At 35.2% G+C, this 26,867-nt stretch overlaps 1 protein-coding gene across 6 annotated transcripts in view; it reads left to right on the top strand.

The window, feature by feature from the left end:
* PDE4D (phosphodiesterase 4D) overlaps window positions 1-26,867 on the top strand; it is a 1,533,637-nt gene that overhangs the window by 315,434 nt on the left and 1,191,336 nt on the right. For 5 of the 6 annotated variants that reach the window (XM_031666719.1, XM_031666731.1, XM_031666723.1 and 2 more), the window contains exon 2: window positions 4,594-4,724. In XM_031666719.1, coding sequence (XP_031522579.1) covers window positions 4,683-4,724 — 42 coding nt within the window. In that variant the 5' untranslated portion in view covers window positions 4,594-4,682. Of the gene's footprint in view, window positions 1-3,525; window positions 4,725-26,867 lie in introns of those variants that run through there. The other variant, XM_031666733.1, reaches the window with a different exon arrangement.

The raw sequence follows: 26,867 nt of genomic DNA, 5'->3' as shown, positions 1-26,867 counted from the left end.
ATCTGTTTTTCCATCCTTGTATGTTTCTTTCTTTTTTTTAAAAAAAAACTTTTAAAGTATTAATTATTGCATTGCCTCCTCCTAATTTCTTTCCTGCAGATACTTTGGTGAGTAAACCTTGATAAATTAAGCTTGTTTTTATTGTATTCCTTTGGAGTTGTCTTTGATTGTGATCAAACTTCTCTTCTTATATATGCCACATACATTCATTCTTCATTTAGATTAGAATCTAATCAAGGGAAAAAACTGCCAAGTTTGGTTTCATTTTGATGTCTACTTTATGCAGCCCTAGAAAAATCTACCTTTTGATGAGTTGGAGACAACAGTAAGTTCGAGACAGAGCTAATACATTACACCTTGATCACTCATAGGCAACTGCACCCAAACAATTCTTTCCCTTCGCATCAAGAAAGTTTGTTGTTTATCTGAGGGCTTAGTACCGTGCCTGACACATATAAGGTGCTCAATAAACTTTTTAAAAGCAATGCATCTGAGTGACTTTATAATTCAGCAGTTACTACATGAACTGACTTACTGTGTAGAAGAAAAAAAATGTTAGTTCAAAAAGAGGGGAATAAAGAATTCTTCTTAAATATATAAAACATGTCCTGTTCAGTAGCTTCTCTAATATTTGTGGATGATTGGAACCCCTTTTCATTCTTATATTTAAAGGTGTCATTATGTATGGGGACATTTGCTGTTTCAACACATAAATTTATATTTGCAGGGAACTTAAAGTCCCCAGAATTTTTTCTGAGATACTGTCTGATTAATCCCCATAACAATGCTGTGAGGTGGGTTGTGGAGATACAAGGAAAAAAAGGGAAAGGATTTTCCTAATACCAAACAGTTTGTGTATATGATGTAGCAATGAAAGTAGAACTTATTTCATCTGATGACCAGTTCAAGACATTTTCTGCTATATAAATCTTTAATCCCTAGGATAGAACCTGTCTTAATTCCCTTTGTGTGGACACAGCAAAATGTATACAGGTGCTCCATCTCTAATTCCATCCCTGAATATTCCAGCACTATCTGTCTTATCTACCTCCTCTCTTCATTTTTATTTCTAAAGTGTTCTCCCTGCAGGAGCCGACTCTTCCTTCTTTCTAATTAACTTTATATGGAAACTCCTATCGTAATGAAATTGCACGTGTGAGTATTCTCTCACCTGACTTTCTTTTTAGTGCACCTGGAGGAAGAAAGCTTTTCTGCAGTCTCACCACATTATCTTTGCTGAGAGAGAAACTTGTAGGAACTAAGATAAATGCCTTCCTGAGAGTCAACCTTTTCATCAAACATTTTTTAGTTTAGGCACAGCTTTGATTTTTGCAGAGGTTACCAGTTGTTCGTAATTAAGATGCACTGGTTCATGCTATTGGCAGCAAAGCACTATGGAAGAGTAGACAAAAACGTGGACTTTTGAGGCAGACCAGTCAAGTGTGAATCCTGGTTCTGCCATTTCCTGGGCAGTTTCCTTCATTCGTTGGTGCTGATTTCCTCTTTTGTGCCATGGGATAACATGTTGACAATGTCTACCTCACAGGATTATTGGAAAGTTTAAGGATAAATTATAGATTTTTTTTTAAGGATAAATGAGGTGGCAGAACATGCAATCCTCTTCATAGACTGCAGAGCGCATCTACCATTTCCTCTCCATCTCCACTCTCCTCCCTGCCCTACCTTGAGGGGCTTTGTACCCTGGAAGGCTGACCAGTGAGATGTACATCTTCCTCCTTTGCCCTCCTGCTTGCTTGCATTTGGCTAGTGGGGAGTCCTAGCAGGAGACAGATGGAGAAAGGAAAATGAGACTGCGTACATTTTCTTATCTCCTTCCTTTTAGGGAGACCTGAGGCTAGCTGTGTCCCAGAGAGCAACTTCCATTTTAAAGGCAGCCCACTCTGTGTGATGCTTTTTCTTAGGTATGGGCAACCCATCCCTCTTAGGGTGAAAACTTTGCTATTGCTAGTTCCAAGTACTGTGCCATCCTTTGTGGATGCCTCTACCCTACCAACATCTCCTTAAAGAGTCTCTTTGTTGAACCTGCTGTAAATGATCCTAATATAAGTATGCTGTGTGTTTATTCCTGGACCTTTAACTGATAGGTCATTCATACTGGTTAGTATAAAATAGATCTGCCCACATATGTATTATTTGAGAGAGGTTAGCATTTATAGGAGAAAAAATAAGAATGAGCTGGTGTTGCTTGCTATTTGATACTAAGAGAAAAAGAAGGTAGTGATGATGGATGATGATAAATATATAATGATGATGATGAGATCCAAATACCTCCTATGAGCCAAGCATTCTCCTAGACAATCCTTTTTACTTCATTTATTTTGAAAACACATATGTGTATTATTGTCTTTCTTTTGCAGAACTGGAGAAAGTTCAGATAAATCAAATAATGTACCTAAAAGCTACATAGAATGCCAGTGGAAAGCTGAAATTCCAATCTATACCTATCTGGTTCCAAAGTCTATACTCTTTTAGTGAGGCTAGGTGCCTCCTAGCTATACAGGGTGAGAAGAGCCATTCCATCAGCAGTCAGTTTTCAACTGAATCTCTTTACCTATTGAAATTTCTGTAAGTTCCAAATTCCCACAGGAAAGTATCTGCTAATGATGGTCTTTAAATGATTTCAAGGCAAATTTTTAAAAAACCTGGTTAATTCAGTAAAACTTATCAGGTCAAATCCATTATTTGTCTGATTTGACTGATGTGTTACCACTGAGTCACTAGCCTAGTAGGACAACTATTCCTTAGTTGTCCCTAAGGCTACTCATTAAATACTGGATGAATAAATAAATATTTTGAATAAATTTTTCTCTGATAATATGTAAGCTTCCCACAGCTGTTATCTAATTTTTTTCCCTAGTTATGTAATATTTTAAGTTTGTATTATTTCTGTTCAATTCCTAAATTAAATGAGTAACATAATTCCACATTTTCTGGGACCTATAGGATGCTAATTTGTAAAGGTGATTCAGTTCCTGGAGGTGTACTAGCTGAGAACTTTCCATTTGTGGATCAGCTCCTCCCTTCAAATCCTACTCCTTTAGAAAAAATCCATACACACTCAGAGAAACAGTATTTATCTTAGCAACTCATATTTGATTGTGCATTTTTCTTTAATCTTCAGGCAAGCATTTCTATCAACCTTGGAAGTAGGCTTTGTCCGTTGTTTGCCTTTGAGTCCCCAAGTTGCATCTAGAGATATTCTTAGTCGCAGTGAACTTTATTTCTCTGTTTCTACCTCTGCTTTGCTGTTATGGGACCTCTAACCTCCCGCAAAGTGTCTTCGTTTTATTTTGAGAAGACTTGAGAGGGTGACTCACATCTATTCCAAACAAGTATTTTCAGCCTTTAAAAAGGCTGTGTCCCTGCAGGCTTCTCTGTTTTCATTTTGTATGTTTTTAAAAAAATGATACATAGTTACTTTGTTTTTCATCTTTTAAATGTATAATTCATACTACTTTGTACTTTAATATTTTTCAATCATTTTAGCAAAACCAGCTCCTTCAGACCTTCACCACTGTTACTCTTTTCCTAAAGTCTCTGATACATGTTTTTTGAGAAGCTTAGAACAAACCCAAATGATAGAACTGCATGCCACTGTTAACATCAGCCTACACCTACAACATTAGCCTAAACCTGCAATATCAGAGTTTTTGTGGTTTGACCAGGCCTTTTATCCTCTTTGTCTTACAGTAAGTTCTTTCCCTGAAAGCACTTCAGCCCACATGCAAATATACCCTATAAATATGTAGGTTGTGTCCTGATGTAAAAGAATATCATAAATGAACACAATACATACAGCTACTTGATTTGTTCTATCTTCAAAACTGAAAATGGAGAATCTCCATTGTAGTGTCTAGGAGAAAGCAAAGATTTGTTAGATAATGAGGATATCAATGTCATTCAAGTGGCAATTACTCTGGAATATTCCTTGAAATAACAGTTACTACTTAACAGTTATTGCTTATACTTTTTGTTCTCATTTTCTCAAGTATTCCTTACAACCACTTAGAACTAAAGGGGTAGAGAACTCACTAAATTTACTGAAGAGTTATTGGATTGGCTTTAAGGTACTATTGATTATTGTCAGTGAAACAAGAGGCAATGATGCAGTTGCTCAGAGGGCTCTTTTCTTCACATGTAGGTAAGATTCCTCCAGCAGTGGATCACCTTAGTGATCCCTTAGTGAAAAATTGTCGAGTCCCTAGCTGTCCCAATAAGAATCAACATATATACAATTCAGTTTGCATCGTCATTTTATACATGTAATTTTAGGTTATGGCTACCATATCGGTTTTTATTTTTTTTATTATTTTTTATTTTTTTCAGCTACTAAAACTGTAGAGTTGAATATTTAATGGAAAACAGATGGTGCTTGAAATCTCTAACTTACATTTAACAAAAACTGTTTTGGAAATGTTGCTTGTGTATATGTTTTTATTGTTTTAAACACAGCACCGTTTTAGCCTGTTCTGATGAATTATTTAAGAATTACTGTCCCAGTCTAAGAGGGCATTTCAAAGTGCATGTGTTAATCATATACTTGATTAAACATTTCCTTCCTTTTCTTTTCAGCATTCCAGTTGGCTTTTGAGTGGATACTTGCAGTGAGAGCATTGACACTGGAAACACTAGTTCCCATTTTAATTACTTAAAACACCACGATGAAAAGAAATACCTGTGATTTGCTTTCTCGGAGCAAAAGTGTAAGTAACTTTTGTTTTCATCTGTTTTCTAAACATGTGTACATATAACATTTTAGTTTTGGTTTTGGATTTTAATACTGTGCTATCATGATTAGGCTTGTGGGAAACCTTTAGTTAACTTACAGTTCTCTGACTGTACACAGCTTATTAACAAACGAAGACTTGTTTGTCTATGTAGCCTGGTTAGCATTTGATGAAAATTCCTTCAACTAGTTTATATCTTACCATTCATTCATATAAGCCTACTAGCCTGATATTGAACACTCTAATTTTTGAGTGCATGCAGAAAATATATGATTAAAAATCAAAACATAGGGAATTTATGTCTTGAATATGAAACCTTCTGGGCATGTCCAAAATCATAAATTAAACCTACGTCATTAGGTACTTCAGCCAGTAACATTCTGAAAGTTCTTGCCTTCCATGAGCTTTCAACCCTGGCATATATATCTAATTACTTCTTTTAATCTTTTTTTTTTTTTTTAAATATTTTAAGGTGAACTTACTCAGGGCTCTACTGAAGGTTAAACCTTATTTCCAATTATGTAGTGTTCTTAAGATACCACAGTCATGATACTTTTAAAATTTATATTAGCTCGTGGCAAAAAGCAAATAGAGCAACTCAAAGAAAGCCACACAAGGCAAGGATGAAAGCGATTGTTAATTTCCATCAAGCAAGTGCTTAGAACACATCCCTTTGTTCATTTACCCATGGGGGTAGGCATCCAAACAGATGTAGTTGTGACGTAGGAATATTCATTTGAAGACATCAGGAAAACCACAAATGCAAACACATTTCTCTAGTATGAGAACACTTTGTGTTATAACCAGTGATTCTATTGTGATGGCCCAAGGTCATCTTTCATCCTTTCTATGGAGTTACCATCCAGCTTTTAAGGGTGAGGCATGAGTATGTGCAGATAAAGTATAGTATGCCTAACTGTGTTTGTTAAAAAATGAGGATTTGCTGAGACATATGCCAATCCTTTGACTGAATACTGTGTTTAATAACTAACCAAGTAAATTCAACAAACTCTGAGGGATTGTTCAAATTTATGTGTTTTACTGGTTGGTATTTGGTTGTATGTATTATTGCATAAAAGAAGGGGCCTGGCTTTGAGCTTGGAAGTCCTTTTATCATCATACAGTCACTCACTGTAATAGGAGGTGACCTGCATACAAACTACCAAACTGCAAACACATCTTACTCTTACGGAGTTTTCTTATTATAAACTAAATATGAAATTAAATTATTCATATAATGTTTTCTTTTATTGAATTTCAGAGACATGTGATCTGAAAAAGATGTGTAAAGGCAAAAGGGAGAATATTTTGAATAATTACAAATGTGTCATTAAACATTTCCCTATTCTTGGAGGAAAACATTCTAAAAGCAAATGATTAACTGAGCCATGACTTTAAGGAACTGAGACTACTTAATGATGCTAGGACATTTCCTATTTGTATTTGTTTAATGCAAAAAATTTTATCTTGGTGGAAACGGTCAAGTATTCCAGATTAAGAGAACCTGAGTTGGCCTACGTTTGTTCAAGGTAAACAGTAGAACTCTCATTTCACTGCTTTGTAGCTTCACTGGCATAAAGAAAATGCTTCCACTTAATTAAATGATCCTAAGCAGAAGTTAATGTTTATCAGAAAAAAGAGCCAGACTTATTGCCTAGTTAGAAGTTGTCACTTTAGGGCTATAAAATTTTATTTTGCTCTGGTCTGAGCATGTCACCCTCCAATGCTTAATGTTTTTGCCATAATATAATCCAAAATTGTAGACTTAGAGGTAGATGTTTCCTGCTTTTGATGAAGAAAGTTTAAAGAATTAGTTCTCTTTAGAATCTGAGGATGTTTATCTTTGTTTCAAAGAAAATGTTAGAAATGTAAAACAGTCTCTGTTCCTCCCTACATGCCTCTCTGTAGGTCTTGCATCTTTCATTGTGAAAATTTAAGGCATACAAAAGAGGTAGAAAAAAGATCATCCTTAAACGATCACCTTATTTAGTGAATTCCTCTCATGAGAGAGATTCCAGTGTATCTTGGAAGACCATTTAGTCACTTTTCAACTCAAACAAATCAGGCATAAGATGGGTGGTTAAACTACATGAGAGTTCTGTTTCCTACCAGTTATGAATTTCTATGATTCTATGCCATGTTGTGCTCATTCATAAGTTGAATTGAAGACCAGTTCCCAAATAAATAGAAAATCAAGGCATCCGGGCAAAGAGAGTATATTAATCAGCTTGGGCTACAATATACCATAGACTACCAGGTAGCCTAAACAGAAATGTATTTTATCACAATTCTGCAGGCTGGGAAGTTCAAGATCAAAATGCCATCCAATTTTGTTCCTGGTAAGCGCTCTCTTCCTGGTTTACTCATGGCTTGCAGAAAGCTACTTTTTTCCTGGGTCCTCAAATGGCAGAGAGAGAAAGCAAGCTCTCTGCTGCTGCTTCTTTTAAGGTCACTAATCCCATCATCATGGCCCCACCTTCATGAATTCATCTAATCCTAATTACCTCCCAAAGACCCCACCTCCAAAAACAATCACAGTGGGGGTTAGGGCTTCAACATATGTATTTCAGGGGAACACAAACATTTGGTCCATAAGAGAGTTTGAATTTTTTTTTTTTTGAGATGGAGTCTTGCTCTGTCACCCAGGCTGCAGTGCAGTGGTGAGATCTCAGCTCACTGCAAGCTCCGCCTCCCAGGTTCATGCCATTCTCCTGCCTCAGCCTCCTGAGTACCTGGGACTACAGGTGCCCACCACCATTCCCAGATAATTTTTTTTTTTTTGTATTTTTAGTAGAGACGGGGTTTTACCATATTAGCCAGGATGGTCTTGATCTCCTGACCTCGTGATCCACCCGCCTCGGCCTCCCAAAGTGTTGGGATTATAGGCGTGAGCCACTGCACTGGAGTGCAATGCCGGGATCTCGGCTCATTGCAACCTCTGCCTCCCAAGGTCAAGCGATTCTCCTGTCTCAGCCTCCTGAGTAGCCGGGATTAGAGGCATATGCCACCACAACTAGCTAATTTTGTCTTTTTAGTAGAGACAGGGTTTCACCATGTTGGTCCGGCTGGTCTCAAACTCCTGACCTCAGGTGAATTGGATATTCTTAAGGCATGATTGATTTTTATAAGTCACTGTCTTGTTTAAGCCCAAAGGGTAGTGACCAGTATACTAGAATCTGTATGTTCTCCCAATTTGATAACACTAAAAATGATCTGGTCAACATCTTTCTCTTCATTTCTTATTTTCTAAATTTTATGTTAGGGACATTCTTACCAATGATTTTTGAAGTCTGATAATCTCTTCCTAGACCTAGGAGCTAATTTTAATTTTGCTGTAAATGATTTTCCCCTTTCTTCACTATTCTTAGTTTGCTTATTTTATATTGTTCTTTCTTAACATCAAATCTAATGACACAGGTCTCTGAAGTATCTTATCCTATCAATGGATTGACCATCTAACTTTTCAGATGTTTATAAATTTCAGAACTATCTGAGTTACCCTTCTTCCCTGTGCTAATGTCTGCTTTCTTACTGGCTTTTAGCTAATCAGGGGAGGGAAGGAAAGGTACAGACAAGAGAACAGAGTATAAAAAATTTTTGTTGTAATTATATATTTTAAAATCAGGAGGTAAACGAAAATTTTTAGCATTTTTTTTTCTTTACAATATCTCTGTTATTCTCCAAACTCATGAAGTTTTATAAATCTTCTCATCTGGAGAATAAACTAGATAAATTTTAATTCTTATTCATTAATAAATTTTCTTGTGTATTAAATTCTAAACTTTCTTGTAGCCTTTTGCATTACATTCCCACTTTTCTAGTACACTGAATCATTTTCTTTCTACCAGTTTGAAGATATTCAAGATGTCATCTACTCACTTGGATTTGTTAATTTTCTTGATGAAATTGCCCTTTATTTGACTTAGGATTCTTATGGATGTTCTACATTTGGATAAATTTGTCACTCACCAGATGTCTTTAATTGATGTTAACTGTTCTTTTTTGATAGAATTGTTGTTCAGCGTTAATTCAAAACTGGAAGCAACTCCTTGGTGTTTGGAAGACATAGGGTATCTGTCACATTCTTTCCATAATGAATTTAAAGCCCACCTAAATAGGCTGTCAGTTTGGAGTCCAGGGGCTAGGAGCCCATCTGGTGAAATTTTTCACAGTAGGCTCCCTAGAATTGCTTATTTTCATGGAAGACTTTAAAAATATTGTACAAACTTTATAAACTAAAGTGATTTTATTCTTAAGAAAAGATATGTATTTTTTTCCATCTGTACCTTTACATTTCTGAGTTTTTAGAAGCAGTCACTCACCTAATGACCCAGGGTGAGTTATTTATGCCATTTTATCTGCATTTCAGTGTCCGCCTGGAGTGGGCAGCTGAAAAATAAATTTGGAAAAGATGATACATTTTGTTATGGCATTTCAGAGCTATATGCATTCATTTTTCCTCACAATTACCCCACAAGATAGAGTATTTTTTTTCTTGTATGGTTAACGTAAAAATAACAAATTCCTTTCTAGATGGGCCTCATTTCTCTACGATATTCAACCGCACCTAAGCTATGAGATTGACAAAGCTGTTGCAGCTTAGAATCCTAACAAAGTTAAGGATGTAGAAACTGATTTTTTCACTGGTATTCACTCAATGGGGTCCAAAGAAGGTCAGAGGAGATGAGGTAAAAATCCTTTGAAAAGCACAAAATACAAAACAAAACCAAGCTCCTGCTTGTATCTTTATTCACAACAAATTGATATGAGAAGTTGTAGTTTTAGAGATTTCACTCCTTTGGTGCTTAGAGCTGCCTTCCCACCTGTTCTGTTTCTTTACAAAGTTCTACAAGTATTTACTGAATGGCTACTGTGTGTTAGCCTCTGAGTATCCAATGTAAGATACATGTTCTGTCTCATAGAGCATAACTGATAACCTAATTTATAATTTTTATAATTTGCTAAAATTATTTCACTACTGTCTCCCTAACCCTGATCACCTAAATCTATCCCATTTTAATCTTTAATTCTTTGGAGGAAGACTGAAGTTCTGTATCTCTCTGAAGTCTCTATGTACTTGCATTTCATCACATTGTGGGCACCCTGTTTAGTAGGGATATTTTGAGCTGTGAATAATGTGCCATAATTGACAATTATGCTTATTGTTGCAGAAACATAGATTATTTCAGAGTGGGTAAAAAGAATTTTTCTCAGATAATCAACAGTAGTATAAGAATAGCCAAGAGCATAAATAAATGTGAGAATGACAGGAAAGGTCTGAAAGAATAGGGACTGATCAGCAACCATTTGCTTTAAATCAATCACATGTCACATGACTGTTTAGTGGCCAAAGCCAATCATTAAATTGTCATCTTGGAAAAAGCTCCACTGTTGTCTATATTGTGATGTGTTTGCTATTTCATTTTTGGACAATTTCAAGTTGAAGTTGAATTACAAATGATTATGTCCAGGAAATAATTGCATATATTGTACTTACCAGCATAAACACCACAGATAAAAAAAAATGGAGAGAAATCTTGTTGCATTGACAATGAATATTAAAAAATTATTCTTACAGACAAAAAATATCTGTATAACAAAGTGAAATTTGAAAGAAAAACATAATTGATGGAGTTTTATGTCAGTAGTATTTGCTCTAGAAAAATGTTTATAATGGCTGCTTATTGTTAACTGAAGGTAATTCTCTGCTTTAAAATTTTGTTTAGCTTTTTTTCACTATTGAAATGGCAAGTGTTTTGAAAGCTAAAAATCTGACTTCAAATAAAATTATTGATGTGTTTACATTGTTTCCCATGGTCAGCACTTTCAAGGGCAGAACTGGAATTGTCCCTGAATTATAGTTCTGGCTTTTCATCTGTGCATCTATGTCTTGGTAGAAGTAGGAGTAAGAAAACCATAAGTAATTAGATTTATTATCAAACACTTCCAATATCTAGCATAATTTTTTTCAAAGGTAAAATGAGAAAAACAGCATTGAAATCACATTACAAAATAAAGCAAACAAAAAATCCAAACCAAGCCATCAAGCAAAAATCATTTTTAAAATGCTATACAATAATCAATTGTGTTCTATACTTCTACACCAAATCCTTTAAGTCTTAAAACTTTCCTAAATGGAATTAATCCATCAATAAGCAGGTAACAACTTTACTTTTATTGTTGAAAAATGTCAGTCTTGTCAGTTCACAAGTTTCCCTAACTTGTGCAAATTAAAAGCCATAATAGCAAGGCCAAGAATGGTTCGTTGGTATATAGTTAGAGCCACCCTGACCCTGTTTTCTAGTTCTTTCTATTACCCAGGATATGCTATATGCCACACACATGGGGGTAGGGATACAGCCCCACTTATAGCACAAGAACTGGGAATAAGACATTTAACTTATAACTCTTTTATGGTCATATTCCCCTCCCACTGCCATTCTTCCTACTCTGGTAGTCTGGACTTCTGTTTTGGCAATATTGCTTCTGTAGTAAGGATTTGACTGTACTTGCAGCCCTCAACATCCTGAATTTAATCCAATCTACAATATTTGTTAAGCCCTCCCAACTATTTGACCAAACTAGGACAGTTACATCCCATGGAACTGTATACCAAATGGTACCTCAGCAGTTCAGAGAGTTAAAACACCACCAGTTCACTTCCAGGTTGGGCTTTAAGATTTGCAGAGAATCTTGCTTATGAAATCATATTGGCTAAATGTATTAAAATTACTAAAAACAAATGATAACACCACAGTAACACAACAAAAACAATCCTTTCTATAAATTAACTTAAAACAAGAAACAACACGCTTTAAATGTCATCATCTCTGCTTATTATATGCCCTTAAATATATTATTAAATGTCAAACTTTTATTTTTCTAGAAGAGACCATTACATAGCATTGATTTGCTAGCAGGGTTCTATTTGAACATACCAAAAGAGACCTAGATTTTGCGCAGAAACAATAGTCCCAAAATAAACAAGGGATTGGAGGAAAAGATGAGAGATGTCCAGCATGTCTGCATATAAGGGCTGAAAAAGTAAAAGATTCTAGTTGTTTTTTTTTTTTTTCTTTGCAAATGCTCATGCAGGGATTCAGAACATGCATTCCTTACCAAAAGAAAAGGAAATAATTGGCAAGTAGTCAAAGAAGACCATATCTTTGAGTGGATAGTATTGTTATCTATTCGGAAAGCATTTACATGTTTTGATTTCCTGAAACAATGCTGAAAACTGTCCTAATGCAGGAAGGGAGAATTGAAAACAACAATCATAAAATGCAATTAGATGTTGGTAAAAGTGACTCAGAATAGATGTAAGTTAAAACTTTCTAACACTATGTTGAATAGGAGTGGTGAGAGAGGGCATCCCTGTCTTCTGCCAGTTTTCAAAGGGAATGCTTCCAGTTTTTGCCCATTCAGTATGATACTGGCTGTGGGTTTGTCATAAATAGCTCTTATTATTTTGAGATACATTCCATCAATACCGAATTTATTGAGAGTTTTTAGCATGAAGGGCTGTTGAATTTTGTCAAAGGCCTTTTCTGCATCTATTGAGATAATCATGTGGTTTTTGTCTTTGGTTCTGTTTATATGCTGGATTACGTTTATTGATTTGCATATGTTGAACCAGTCTTGCATCCCAGGGATGAAGCCCACTTGATCATGGTGGATAAGCTTTTTGATGTGCTGTTGGATTCGGTTTGCTAGTATTTTATTGAGGATTTCTGCATTGATGTTCATCAGGGATATTGGTCTAAAATTCTCTTTTTTTGTTGTGTCTGTGCCAGGCTTTGGTATCAGGATGATGTTGGCCTCATACAATGAGTTAGGGAGGATTCCCTCTTTTTCTATTGATTGGAATAGTTTCAGAAGGAATGGTACCAGCTCATCATCACTGGCCATCAGAGAAATGCAAATCAAAACCACAATGAGATACCATCTCACACCAGTTAGAATGGCAATCATTAAAAAGTCAGGAAACAACAGATGCTGGAGAGGATGTGGAGAAATAGGAACACTTTTACACTGTTGGTGGGATTGTAAACTAGTTCAACCATTGTGGAAAACAGTTTGGCGATTCCTCAAGGATCTAGAACTAGAAATACCTTTTGACCCAGTCATCCCATTACTGGGTATATACCCAAAGGATCATATGTCATGCTGCTATAAAGACACATGCACACGTATGCTTACTGCGGCACTATTCACAATAGCAAAGACTTGGAATCAACCCAAATGTCCATCAATGACAGACTGGATTAAGAAAATGTGGCACATATATACCATGGAATACTATGCAGCCATAAAAAAGGATGAGTTTGTGTCCTTTGTAGGGACATGGATGCAGCTGGAAACCATCATTCTCAGGAAACTATCGCAAGAACAGAAAACCAAACACCACATGTTCTCACTCATAGGTAGGAACTGAACAATGAGATCACTTGAACTTGGGAAAGGGAACATCACACACTGGGGCCTATTATGGTGGGGGGGAGGGATTGCATTGGGACTTATACCTGATGTAAATGATGAGTTGATGGGTGCTGACGAGTTGATGGGTGCAGCACACCAATGTGGCACAAGTATACATATGTAACAAACCTGCACGTTGTGTACATGTACCCTAGAACTTAAAGTATAAAACAAACAAACAAACAAACAAACAAAAAACTTTCTGACAGGGTTTTCTAGCATTAGGACAGTATTTTTTGAGGAAATTATAAAATGGTCTTATATCAAGATCTTTTAACAATCTGATGAAGTATTTATGGTTCTTTAAATTTGTATTGTTAATATCATACTCTGAATTATAAAAAATTTAAAATGTTTATAATCTTTAACTTCTCACTATTATATTTATAAATGTGTATATAATTTGTGTATATGTAGATATTCATGAGGAATATTAACGTATATGTTAATTGGCACCTGCTCATTTAAAACTAAAGTTGTATACTTTCATTACAGTAATACACATCATTCATTAAGTTATCTTGTGGGTTAGTTTTACAAATTCTTACTGTTACATGACTTTGGGTGAATAACCTCACTGGTTTCTGTATCAGCCATGTGTAACATGAGGGGAGTAGATTAAATAAATGAGAAGATTTATTTCAACTCCAAGGCTATGACAATGTATTTCCAAGATTGTGTACTTCTTAGAACAGGCTCAATAATAATTTTTCACATTATGAACCTTGCAGTCAAAGAATAGGTTCTTCTTAACCTAACAAATGACTATCCTTTCCACTCAAAGTATAAACAGGATCCTGATTCATAAATTGAGTTCATCAAATCTCTGCCAAGTATGCAAAATCACTGCCTCTGTTTGTTGGACATTTATTGCCTCTAAGAACTGATGGAATCGAAAACAACCTCATTTTACTGGGACCTCAGATAATTAATTATTTAAATTTTTTGCTGCTTTAAACATTAATTTTCTTACTTTACCCATACATGTTGCTGATAGAAGCTGTAACATTTTGAATGGTTGTGCTTTGAAGAAATCTGAATCCTTTTGCTTTATATTCCAATGACAGCCGCTTTGACCAGCGACCAGCTCTCTTCTGATAACTACCATTTTGACCCCCGCAGTTCACCTGTGGTCGCACCAAGCCTGTCTGTTTTTCCATTAACAGAGACCTCTGAACTGTTGTACCAAATGTGGACAGTGTTATTTCTTCCTCACTTTCCTGAATTATAACCAGTTCCAGGTGGTAACATACAACCAAACTTTACTGAGTCCTGGACATAATGGGAAAAAAAATCTTAGTGTAGAAAGAAAACCATAGGACTGAATATAAAAAGTAATCATTTCTGGCATTAAAGGACAAACCCAGTCCTTTCTGCTTAGTTACTGACCTACTCCCTGTTACTTTACTTATCTTCCCACAGTGAAATGCCTTTCTTCTTATATCCTACATGGTTTGCAGGCCCTTTACTCCAGGAAACCCAGGGGAGACCCCTCATTCCAAGTTCAAGTAAACATAATAATTTACAAAGATACAACTCTGCCCACAACAAAAACTCCTTTTACAGCATTATGCAAAGGCATTTAGACTGGAACGTCTATGTTCCAGACATGGATCTTAACCAGTCCTTTGTCAAACTAAAGGAGCAATCTTTCCTCAAAGCTGGAATGACACCTTTTCCTTTAAAATAACACTTCGTGTCCCACAGTCCCAGATGTTTTCATTAAGACTTTAGAAAATACTGGGATCAGCTATTAGCCAAGAGTACCCCCATTCCAATAAAAATATTTAAAGACACGGAAAAATCAATAAATTCAAACAATCATCATTCTCACTAAACCCTTATCATTTTTATGACTCACAGTAAATAATCTCAAGTTCTTTCTTTTGGTAAATTAAGAAATTCCAGAGTAAACTATCTAGCTTCTGATTTAAGCTCAGAGATGCAGAGAGCTTCAGAGAGTGTCTTTCTCATTCTTACTGTAAGGAAAAAGCTATACAAACTACCTATTCATTAATTAAAAAAAAAATGCACCAGCAAATTTAGGTTGCAGGGCAATCAAACAACTCAAAATCTGGAAAGAGACAGGCACCTGCAAGGAGAAAGAGGATGGCATCATTTGTTTTTCCTTGGGCAGACACCACCAGATGTCATATAAACCAGCAAGATGATTCAGTTGAACATTTTAATGAATTACTAAAGGCTGAGTATGGGCTAGCATGAAAATGTGACACATTGGAGGTGGCAGATATAGGGGGTACATCCTATAGCAGGTTTTTCCTCCACAAAACCCACCAGGCACTCACAGGAAAGACTGGGGAAAACAGCAGCCACTTTCAAAACCACAACCATTTCCCAGTGGAATGAAAGAGTTAAATGGCAAAGAGAATGGCAAAAAATCGTTGTCTTAGGGAACTGGAGGAAACTCATTGGTGATGGTGGCAGTAGGAAGAATGATCGTGGTGAGGGGAAGAAAAAAAAGTAATGCTCTATCCCCAGGAGCAGGGTACAGAATATATGCTAGGATTAGCACAACAATTGGAGAACGTTGCAGGAGCACTTGCACTTGTGAAGGCCACATTGCTGATACAGAGGTACATATTGCCTACCTGAGTCTTAATCAGAACATCAAGGAATGCCCTTCCTCCCTGGCCTGCTACCAACAGCCTAACAAGTGTTGAGTAAAAATAATATGGGAATATGGCTGAATATGGAAGAAATTCAAGAGACACATTCTCTTTAGGGCACAGCATTAAGGAAAGACCCAAAGCTAAAGGGGGAGCAAATATTAAGAAAAAAACAACTGGCAAAGTCATTTCACAATCTACTTCTCTTTAAGCCTCCAGAAATATCTATCTCAGTATCTGCTATCCTACACAAGATATCCAGCTTTCAGCAAAATATTATGAGTATATGAAAAGGCAAGAGAAAGCACTCCAAAGAGATAATACACACAAACATGTGATATATGGGACACATATAAAAATTATCAGACAAGGAATTTAAAGTAACTATGATTAATATTTTAAAGGCTCTAATGGAAAAGGTTGACTACATGTGAGATCAGATAGGTAATTTCAGAGGAGATATGGAAACTAAGAAAAATCAAATGGAAATGCTAGAAATTAGAAACATAGTCAAAGAGATAAAAAATGTCTTTGGGCTTTTTAGTAGACTTAAGACAGCTAAGGAAAGAATTACTGGACTTGAAAATAAGTCAGTGGAAATTACCCAAACAGAAAAAAAGAGTGGAAATACAAGAGAGAAAGAAAGAACATAACAGAGCATCAAAGAACTCTGATACAATATTAAATGGCATGACATATCCATAATTGAAATGACAGAAGGAGAGGAAAGAGAAAAAGAGGCAGAAGAAATGTTTGAAGAAAAAATTGCTGAAAAAATTTCCAAAATTGATGATGGACACAAAATCACAGTTTCAAAATCTCCAACTATAACAAGCAAGATACATACCAAAATAAACACACATGTGCAGAGGCATATTATATTGAAACTGCTAAAAATCAAAAACATAGAGAAAACCTTAAAGACAACCAGAGGGAGGGAATGATAAATTACCTAAAGACAAATAAGGATAAGAATTACAGCAAATTTCTCTTCAGAAATGTTGCGAGCAAGAAGAAAAAGGAATGACATCTTTAAAGTATTGAACGAAAACAAATCCAGTAACCCATAATTCTATACCCAATAATAATACAGTTAAAACAGGAAGTTAAATTTTTCTGACTGAACTTTTTAGTTCCTATTCTCTCTGATGTCCCCAAAGTAATATGCACCTATACCTTCATTTTATTTTGTCTTTCCTTTTCAAATCTGAGAGGGTAAAGCTGTTTCTTCTATTCAAGACCAACACCTCTATTGCCTCAGAGGACTTAGTCAATTGCCTCCTCCCCCTATAGGCTCAATTGCAGTTTAGCTCATCTCCCTTCTATCTCTCCTTTTTACCTTGGTCTATGAACTAGACCATCTAGTCCATTCTGTCACTCCTGTCCATGTATATCTCTTTTGACAATTCTAGTATTTATCCTTTTCTTCCTAGTAGTTATTGTTATTTCCTTCTCAAGCTGCATGCTCCTTAATCAGTGCGGTTCCCCAAGATTCAGTCATTGGCCCATGTAATATTTTAAGGTATGAAGACACCTTAAAGATTGTAAGATGTTCCCTTTCCTGTCTGAACTGTCTTCTATTTGATTATCTTTCAATTTCCATATTCAGCTCACATTTCTAGTTTTAATCATAGGACTCTAACCAAGTGCTTACTGAACATTCACAACATCTACACATTTCCCAAACTAGATCCACCCACTATTGTTCCTCATCTTTAAACATACTGCTACATATTCTAAATATTTTCTATTATATTTACTGCCCCAGCTATCCAGTTGCCTAAGACAGAGCCCTGGGGACCTTCCTCAGCTCCAAACTCATCATCCCTCCCAACATCTAAACAAGCAACAGGTGTTATTGCATGTTATCTATGGGGTACATATTTCTGAGTCCTTCTCATCCCAGGTTGACTTCCCTTTCCACCAATGCCCTGGGGATCACCTTATTTTTTCTTCCCAAGATGGGTCTCATTAAAATATACCAAAGTAGTGAGAAGTAGTAAAATTATATATTATATGTGGAAACTGCTGACTGTTGCTCCATTATCTGTTTCTGTGGCAACTCTATTTTTTCCTATAATGGTGTACTAAGTGTTTTGAATCTATCTTTTCACAACTGCTTTTGATTAGAGTTTAAGATAGCCTTTAAATACTAAATTCATAATAAGGTGGGTCCTGATTGTGTGTGTATGTGTGTGTGTGTGTGTGTGTGTGTAATTTCTATTACAGCTATCATCCATAATTCATTATTTGTGAGAAATAATTATAGCAAAGGCTGATTAGATGAAATCTTAGATTATTTATTATACCAGATGTCTGATGTAATCAAAGTCTAATATGTGTGTTAATGTGACTAATAAGAATAACAACCATTATTTAGGATTGCAAAATGCTTTTAAGTTTTCATATACCATTACAACATTTTCTTGTTTTTTTTTTTTTTTTCCTTTATAAAAACTCGCAGGTAGGAAAGGCAATTATATTTATCCTCATTTTATGAGCCTTAGATTAAGTGAGTTAGCCAAGATTGCTCAACTAGTAATGGTGAATCCTAGATGTACTTCAGTTCCTCTAATTCCAAATTCCTTACTTTGATCACTAAACCCTGGAGCCACACAAATGTAACTATAGGCATGACTTACACACTAATGTATCTGTTACACCATGTGCCTACTGGAGAGAAACTGTAACATATTTATAGTCAAGTATCTATATTTATAGCTATCCTCACAGTTGGATAACAATGTTATATTGTAAACTCTAGATATTTTTGCACTCTATAATATGACAGAAAGTGGATTTTTTGTTTAGGAAGACATTTTAATTACGAATGGAGGCTTGTTGGGTATCCCTATTATCCTTTGTTAAATCACAAGGAAGGTAAACTCTTTTGCATAATAAAGTATTAGGATTTTTAAACTTGTCCCCTGACTGCTGAAGAGATAAATTTTGGGGAGAGGCAGTGCTTTGGAGGACTCTGGTAAGTGAATAGATGTAAGTAAGTTCTGCAGAGATAGAGCCATGGGCAGGGCTTAGGAAGAGGGACTACCAGTTGTCCATGTAGCAAAGGTGGTCTAGTTAAAGTCTCTTTAGAATGAATGAGTTCTAGTAACCAGTTTTAAGGATTTGTCTGTTTTTTTTTTCCCCTCAACCCTTTCTTTAAACTTTTTCTAATCACAACAGCATTGTGCAATTTTGCCTCAAGATGGGAAGAGAAAGGCTGTGTTCCTCCTAGAGACAAAACAGGGAAGAAAGATAGCGGGGGCAGAGTGAAAAAAATGATGGCTGTGGAACTGGAACAACTGTGCAGAGGAAGCTGTGACAAATAATTAGGCTTGGTGAAGCACCTGTCCCTTTGGAGGAATTTCCCAGAAATACTGGGAGGGGCTCTAAATGTCCCATCGGTATGTGGGGAGATGGTTTTGTTTTTTGTATTGCCCACAGAAGTCTGAATACATTCAAATATTGTGTGTGTGTGTGTGTGTGTGTGTGTGTACTGAAGTACTTGGCATAAGGTTATGCTATTTCAAATTAACTTATAAAATAATTTGGTTGATACAATATTCTGTGATCAAAATTTATTGAGGGATTTACCAAATGCCAACGTGTGTGTGTATGTGTATGTGTGTGTATATATATATGTGTGTGTGTGTATAGTGTGTATATATATACACACACCTATATATATACACACACGCATATATATATTTTGAGAATTAAATGAGTGAATATATATATACACGCATATATATATATATATATGACACTAATAGTTTATGTAACTATTCTATGATACTATTATTATTCCTGTTTTTTGGATAAACAAACTAAAGTACACAAAGGAGCCGATGCTTATGTCTACAATACCTAAAACATACATATTTGAAATAAGAGAATATTAGGAAAAAGTCCCCAAATTTTATGTAGGTTTTAATAAAATTGAAAAGTCAAATCATTTTAAAACCTTAAAGTTGGTATATGGAAATATTTTGCTCAAGAGTGAATTTTAGACCTCCTGTTTGGATGTGAGTATGGAACACATTATTCAGTTTCTTTTTTATAACTTTAAATAGCTTGTAAGAAGGCACCTATGCAAATAACTATTTCTCCAAGATAAGTGGCCATGCAGGCCTTATGATCTTTTGAACACTTCTTCCCAAATACTTCATTTCTAATTAGAGGATGGTCATTCAGATTTCACTGGATTTAAATCCACAGTGGGATAGGTTTTAATCCTTTCTGGAAAAAGTATTTATAAAGCATATGCGAGTTTCAGAATAGTAAGAGTTTTTATTCAGTCTCCCCTTGGATGTGTTCACCCTTCCTTCTACCTCAGATCAATGCATTTCTCTAAGTTTTATACTTTGTTTAAATTGAGCTTTCATTGTTTCTATGACCAATTTTCAATTTGTCTCTACCTTGCACTTCAGTAGAACTAAGATGAATTCTGAAAACTCACAACAGCCTTCATCAATGTTCTCTTTCTGTAAAGAGTCTCTCTGTACATATTCAGAACAACATAATTTTAGGAATCAACTGTATCTACCTAGAATTATGGTTTATTGTCTCTCTCTCTCCAAAAACAATTGCAATTCTCTCATATAGTTTATTGCATTGCATTTACAAAGGAGCCACAAAGTTTGATTTGTGTATACTATTTTTGCTTAACTATGTAGCTATCTGGTTGATGTGCACATCAACAAATGACAATGTGGTCATTCCATCTTTGGTACATGGAGTATTATTTGATAAAAATTCCGCTATATTTTAACTTCTGAAGGTAAGGTGATTTTGAAGTATCTAAAAGATAGTTTCTTTATTTCAACAATCATAACCCTGTGCTGCCGGATACATATTTTTATCCCAAACTTGAAAATATTTCAATGGTTAGATTATTATACTTTCCATCTGACAGATTTTATGGTTTTCTATTTTCACTTAAACTTTCCCAGCTTTTTCTCCTCTTTAAAAGTAAACTATTAGAAGTTTCATCATTTCCATTATCAATACTAGAAATTAAAGTCAGAGATATATGTATTCTCAGAATTGTCTCAACAGTTTATTGTAATTTAATAAGATGTTCTCTTCTGTTGTTTCATCTATTATGTCATTACATACCATCTATGTCATTATCGTGTTTCTCTTTATGATTTTTCTGGAGCACCATAATTCTCTAATCAAGTGCTCTTTATTTTGTTTTTCAGAGGCCTCATTATGATAATACTATATAAAACATTTGTATGACGCTTTTCAATTTACAAAGTCCTCTTCAAAAACATTACCTTATTTGCAACTCACAACAACCTTGTACATTAGGCTGTGTTATTATTATTATTGTTATTATTTGTAGATAAGAAAACACTTTTATCAGGTAATGGAGAAGGCATTCAAATGGAAGATTTTCAAATCCTTACCTGAAATCTGTTCACTCTCTTTTTAGTTTTTTCCCTTTTACTCTGTATCCTTGGAATTATGTAGATCAGCAGTCAAAGGCTAGCCTCTCAGTTACGAGCCATCACTTTACCAAGCTGAGCCTTATCTGACTCATCCCAAGTAATACAAGTGATAATGACCACATCATAGGATTGTTATGAAAACTAAATGAGTGGAAGCACGTTAAAGTGTCTAACACAGTACCATTTTATCCATCCATATACCATATGGTAGCATAATATTCTAGGTTGGCTATTCCTTACTGCTATGTAAATTTTCTTTCTTCTGAAATTAAAATAATTATAATATTCATTCCAAATTAGACTATGAAAAGATCATGGTCAGTATAATTTATGAGGTAAAAATGGCATCAGAAAAGAAAGAAAAATGCAGAGGATAGAGTAAAAACTGTGAGCAATTTTCTGGGAACTGTTGTGAAATTGAGTTTCTTAGGCTTTTCATGTGGATAATGCAAACTAAATATAATTTGCAGGTTCACAAAAAATAAAGTGATATAAAATTATGCTAAAATCAAGAAGAATGGAAATTAATGGATTAAAAAATTATGGTTATTGCATTCTCTCAATTTTTTAAGGATCTGTCTCTGCAGTAATAAAGCAGAACAGAGGGATAAGTGGGATTCCAAAACAGTTTATTTAGACTTGGAATGCTTGCATGCTTATATCTCACTCAACATGAATATGTCTTAACTAATGGGGAGTTAATGAAAACTTTATATTATTATTAACTGATTGTGGATTAATAAATGAATTAAAAATAGAGTTAGAAAATTGCCTCATTTCATCATCTCTTGACTTTATTCAACCTTTCTCTTTGTCCATTCTACAGTAAGGATGAATTCTATCTCATAGATAGATTCAGAAACTAACCCCAGCAAAAAAATTGTTATGTTCTTTGTGAGGGAAGAGGTTAGATTAGGATTAATTAAATATTTCAGCTGAAAAAAACCTGAGCAAATTCATTTAAGATATTTTGAAAACTCCAAAACAGTATATAAATATATGAAAGTTTAAATAAGAATAAACACTGGAGGTACATCTTTTGTGTTGTAAAAAATGTAGTTGATCATTTTCTTTAATGTTTCCTTAGTTTTGTATTTTGCTTAGTGAGGCTTTTCTATTGCAAGATTATGGATAATTTTGCCCATGTTTTTGAACAGTCTTATGGTTTTTCTCTTTTCCCCTAACCTTGACAAACTTCCTTTCAAGTGTACTAGATGCTTCAGGGATAGCTATTTGAAAGTTCTTGAAGATTAATAATCCCCCATGATGATCTGTCTTATCTATATTCTGATAGGTTTTCTTATATAAGAGAAAAAGAAGGCATAATCCTAGAGTTAAAAAATACAATGGACAAAATGAAAAAGGTAGTAATAACAAGCACAAAAACAAGAGCTCTAGTGGTATACTGAGAAACAACTGCATTCTCTCATTCCTTTTTCTTCTTTTCAATCATTATGTTGCATGAGGTACAGCCATATTAGTAAATATGTACTAACACATACCTAGACATACATAATCAGCCCTCATATTCATGATTTCTGCTCTTTGGATTCAGTCAATTGCAATCTAAAATACTTTTTTAATCATCTGTAGTAAGCATGTAGAGACTTTCCTTGTCATTATTTCCTAAAAAATACAGTATAACTATTTACATAGTATTTACTCTGTATTAGATAATATAAGTAATCGTGATGTGGTTTAAAGTACACAAGAGGATGTGTGTATGTTATATGCAAATACCATGCCATTTTATATCAGGGACATGAGCATCCATGGTATTCACTGGAAGTTCTGAAACCAATCTCCCCTGGATACCAAGGGACAACTATATACATATATGTGGCTATGCAGCCTGCCTACTCAGAAGAGGTTTCACAGAAGAAGGAACAGCATGCAGAGATTCATAATGTCTTGTGAGGGAGAGTAGAGCCTACAGAAGAATGGTTAGTTAGAAAATAACCAATAAGTTATTTCCAGTGAGGAATTAGAAAGCAGGGATTTGAGAAATGTCTGTTCATATCCTTTGCCCACTTTTTGATGGGGTTGTTTGTTTTTTTCTTGTAAATTTGTTTGAGTTCTTTGTAGGTTCTGGATATTAGCCCTTTGTCAGATGAGTAGATTGCAAAAATTTTCTCCCATTCTGTAGGTTGCCTGTTCACTCTGATGGTAGTTTCTTTTGCTGTGCAGAAGCTCTTTAGTTTAATTAGATCCCATTTGTCAATTTTGGCTTTTGCTGCTGTTGCTTTTGGTGTTTTAGATATGAAGTCTTTGCCCATGCCTATATCCTGAATGGTACTACCTAGGTTTTCCTCTAGGATTTTTATGGTATTAGGTCTAACATTTAAGTCTCTAATCCATCTTGAATTAATTTTCGTATAAGGAGTAAGGAAAGGATCCAGTTTCAGCTTTCTACTTATGGCTAGCCAATTTTCCCAGCACCATTTATTAAATAGGGAATCCTTTCCCCATTTCTTGTTTCTCTCAGGTTTGTCAAAGATCAGATGGCTGTAGATGTGTGGTATTATTTCTGAGGACTCTGTTCTGTTCCATTGGTCTATATCTCTGTTTTGGTACCAGTACCATGGTGTTTTGGTTACTGTAGCCTTGTAGTATAGTTTGAAGTTAGAAGACATTCATACAGCCAACAGACACATGAAAAAATGCTCATCATCACTGGCCATCAGAGAAATGCAAATCAAAACCACAATGAGATACCATCTCACAGCAGTTAGAATGGCGATCATTCAAAAGTCAGGAAACAACAGGTGCTGGAGAGGATGTGGAGAAATAGGAACACTTTTACACTGTTGGTGGGATTGTAAACTAGTTCAACCATTATGGAAAACAGTATGGCGATTCCTCAAGGATCTAGAACTAGATGTACCATATGACCCAGCCATCTCATTACTGGGTATATACCCAAAGGATTATAAATTATGCTGCTATAAAGACACATGAACACATATGTTTATTGCGGCACTATTCACAATAGCAAAGACTTGGAATCAACCCAAATGTCCATCAGTGACAGACTGGATTAAGAAAATGTGGCACATATACACCATGGAATACTATGCAGCCATCAAAAAGGATGAGTTTGTGTCCTTTGTAGGGACATGGATGCAGCTGGAAACCATCATTCTTAGCAAACTATCACAAGAACAGAAAACCAAACACCGCATGTTCTCACTCATAGGTGGGAACTGAACAATGAGATCACTTGGACTTGGGAAGGGGAACATCACACACTGGGGCCTATCATGGGGAGGGGGGAGGGGGGAGGGATTGCATTGGGAGTTATACCTGATGTAAATGACGAGTTGATGGGTGCAGCACACCAACATGGCACAAGTATAGATATGTAACAAACCTGCACGTTATGCACATGTACCCTACAACTTAAAGTATAATAATAATAAATTAAAAAAAAAAAAGAAAAAAAAATGAAAGCAGGGATTATGGAACTGGAAAAACTGAGGCATTAAAGTCTTCCTCCTGAAATTACTATGCCAAGTGGAAAATCTGCTCTAAACCCCTATCCAAGAAAACATTCTTCTTCAAAAGATTTTACTTTTAACTTTGAGAAATCTTAATTAGCTCTTTTGGATTTTAGCTGTTCTTTCACTACGTCCACACTTTACTTATCAGTATCAATAAATCTTGTTATAGCCAGAGTGGTTTGCAACCTAAAGTAGAAAATATCTATATCTCAGGGCTTTGTACCTGATTGTACAGGCAGCAGTCCCAGGTTAAGAGTACCCCTTAATGCCGCAATGGCCACAGTAGTTTTGGACAGAGGAATCATGCCAGTAGGCCTGCCCAGAATGTCTGGACAGATTTATTGTTGAAGACCATTCCTAGACAAAGCCATTCTGTAAAGATTGGAATAAGTATTTACTTCTTTAGATGTGCAGATATTAATACATATCCTCAAACATCAGATATTATCAGGGAAACATGATGTCACCAAATGGACAGAATAAAGTGCCAGTGATTGACCCTAAAGAGATGGAGATGTGTGAACTTCCTGACAGAGAATTTACAATAACTGTTTAAGAATGCTCAGTGAATGTTGAGAAAAGACAGATAAACAACTTTTTTAAAAAGGAGAGCATTAAGTGACCCACAGTTAGAAACAGAAAAATTGAAATAATAATTTTTAAAATTAAACAGAAATCCTAGAGCTAAAATACACAATGAACAAAATGAAAAATGAAATAGCATCAACAGCAGATTTGATCAAGCAGAAGAAAGAATCTGTAAACTTAAACACAGGGTTATTTGAAAATATGCAGTTTAAGGTGAGAAAAGAATGGAAAGGAATGAAGAAAGCATATGAGATTTATGTGACAGCATCAAAAAAGCAAATGTTTGAGTCATTGGTGTCAAGAAGAAGAAAAAATCAAAGGAGTAGAAAGTTTGTTTAAAGAAATTAAAGCAGAAAACTTTCCAAATCTGGAGAAAGAAATAAGTATTCAGGTCAGGAAGGTCAAAGATTTCCAATAAGATTCAGTGAAAATAAGACTATTCAATACGTATTACAATAAAATTCTCAAAAATCAAAGACAAAGAAGGGGTCCTGAATGCAACAAGAGAAAAGAAGCATATAACACATAACGACATTTTAATATGTCTATCAACAAACTTCTCAGCAGAAACCTTACAGATCAGGAGGGACTGGGTGATATATTAAAAGTGTTGAAGGAAAAAAATGCCAGCTAAGAATACTATACACAGAAAAGTTGTCTTTTAGAAATAAATACTTTCCCGGAAAATCAAAAGTTGAAGTTTATCATCATTGCCAGACCTGTGTTAAAAGAAATGCTTAACAGAGTTCTTCAAGCTGAAATAAAAGAATGCTAATAACACAAAAACACGTGTTAATGCTAGTAACACAAAAACATCTGTAAGTATAAAACTTGTTGGTAAAAGTACATAGTCAAATTTAGAATACTCTAATATTGTAATGGTGGTGTTTAAATCACTTGTATCTTTAGACGAAAGGTTAAAAGACTAAACTAGTAAAAATAATAACTACAATAATTTATTACAGGACATGCAGTATAATAAGATGTAAATTGTGACACCAAAATTCAAAATGTGTTTGGGAGAATGAGGTAAAAGATTAGATTTTTAAAAATTTTATTTTGCAATTCATGTTGTTATCAGCTTAAAATAACCTTTTAAAAGGTTATAAGCCTCATGATAACTACAACTGAAAAATGATTTGTTAAAAGTATAAAGTGGTTTTTTTTTTTGGAAGGCTGAGGCGGGTGGATCACAAGGTCAGGAGATCGAGACCATCCTAGCTAACATGATGAAACCTCATCTCTACTAAAAATACAAAAAAATTAGCCAGGCATGGTGGCAGGCGCCTGTAGTCCCAGCTACTTGGAAGGCTGAGGCAGGAGAATGGTGGGAACTCGGGAGATGGAGCTTGCAGTGAGCCGAGATCGTGCCACTGCACTCCAGCCTGGGTGACAGAGTGAGACTCAGTCTCAAATAAATAAATAAGCAAATAAATAAATAAAAAGTGTTTTTTATAAGTCTCATGGTAA

The sequence above is a fragment of the Papio anubis genome, chromosome 5, assembly GCF_008728515.1.
Source record: "Papio anubis isolate 15944 chromosome 5, Panubis1.0, whole genome shotgun sequence".
Classification (NCBI taxonomy): domain Eukaryota; kingdom Metazoa; phylum Chordata; class Mammalia; order Primates; family Cercopithecidae; genus Papio; species Papio anubis.
This window is presented reverse-complemented; position numbering and strand designations above follow the sequence as displayed.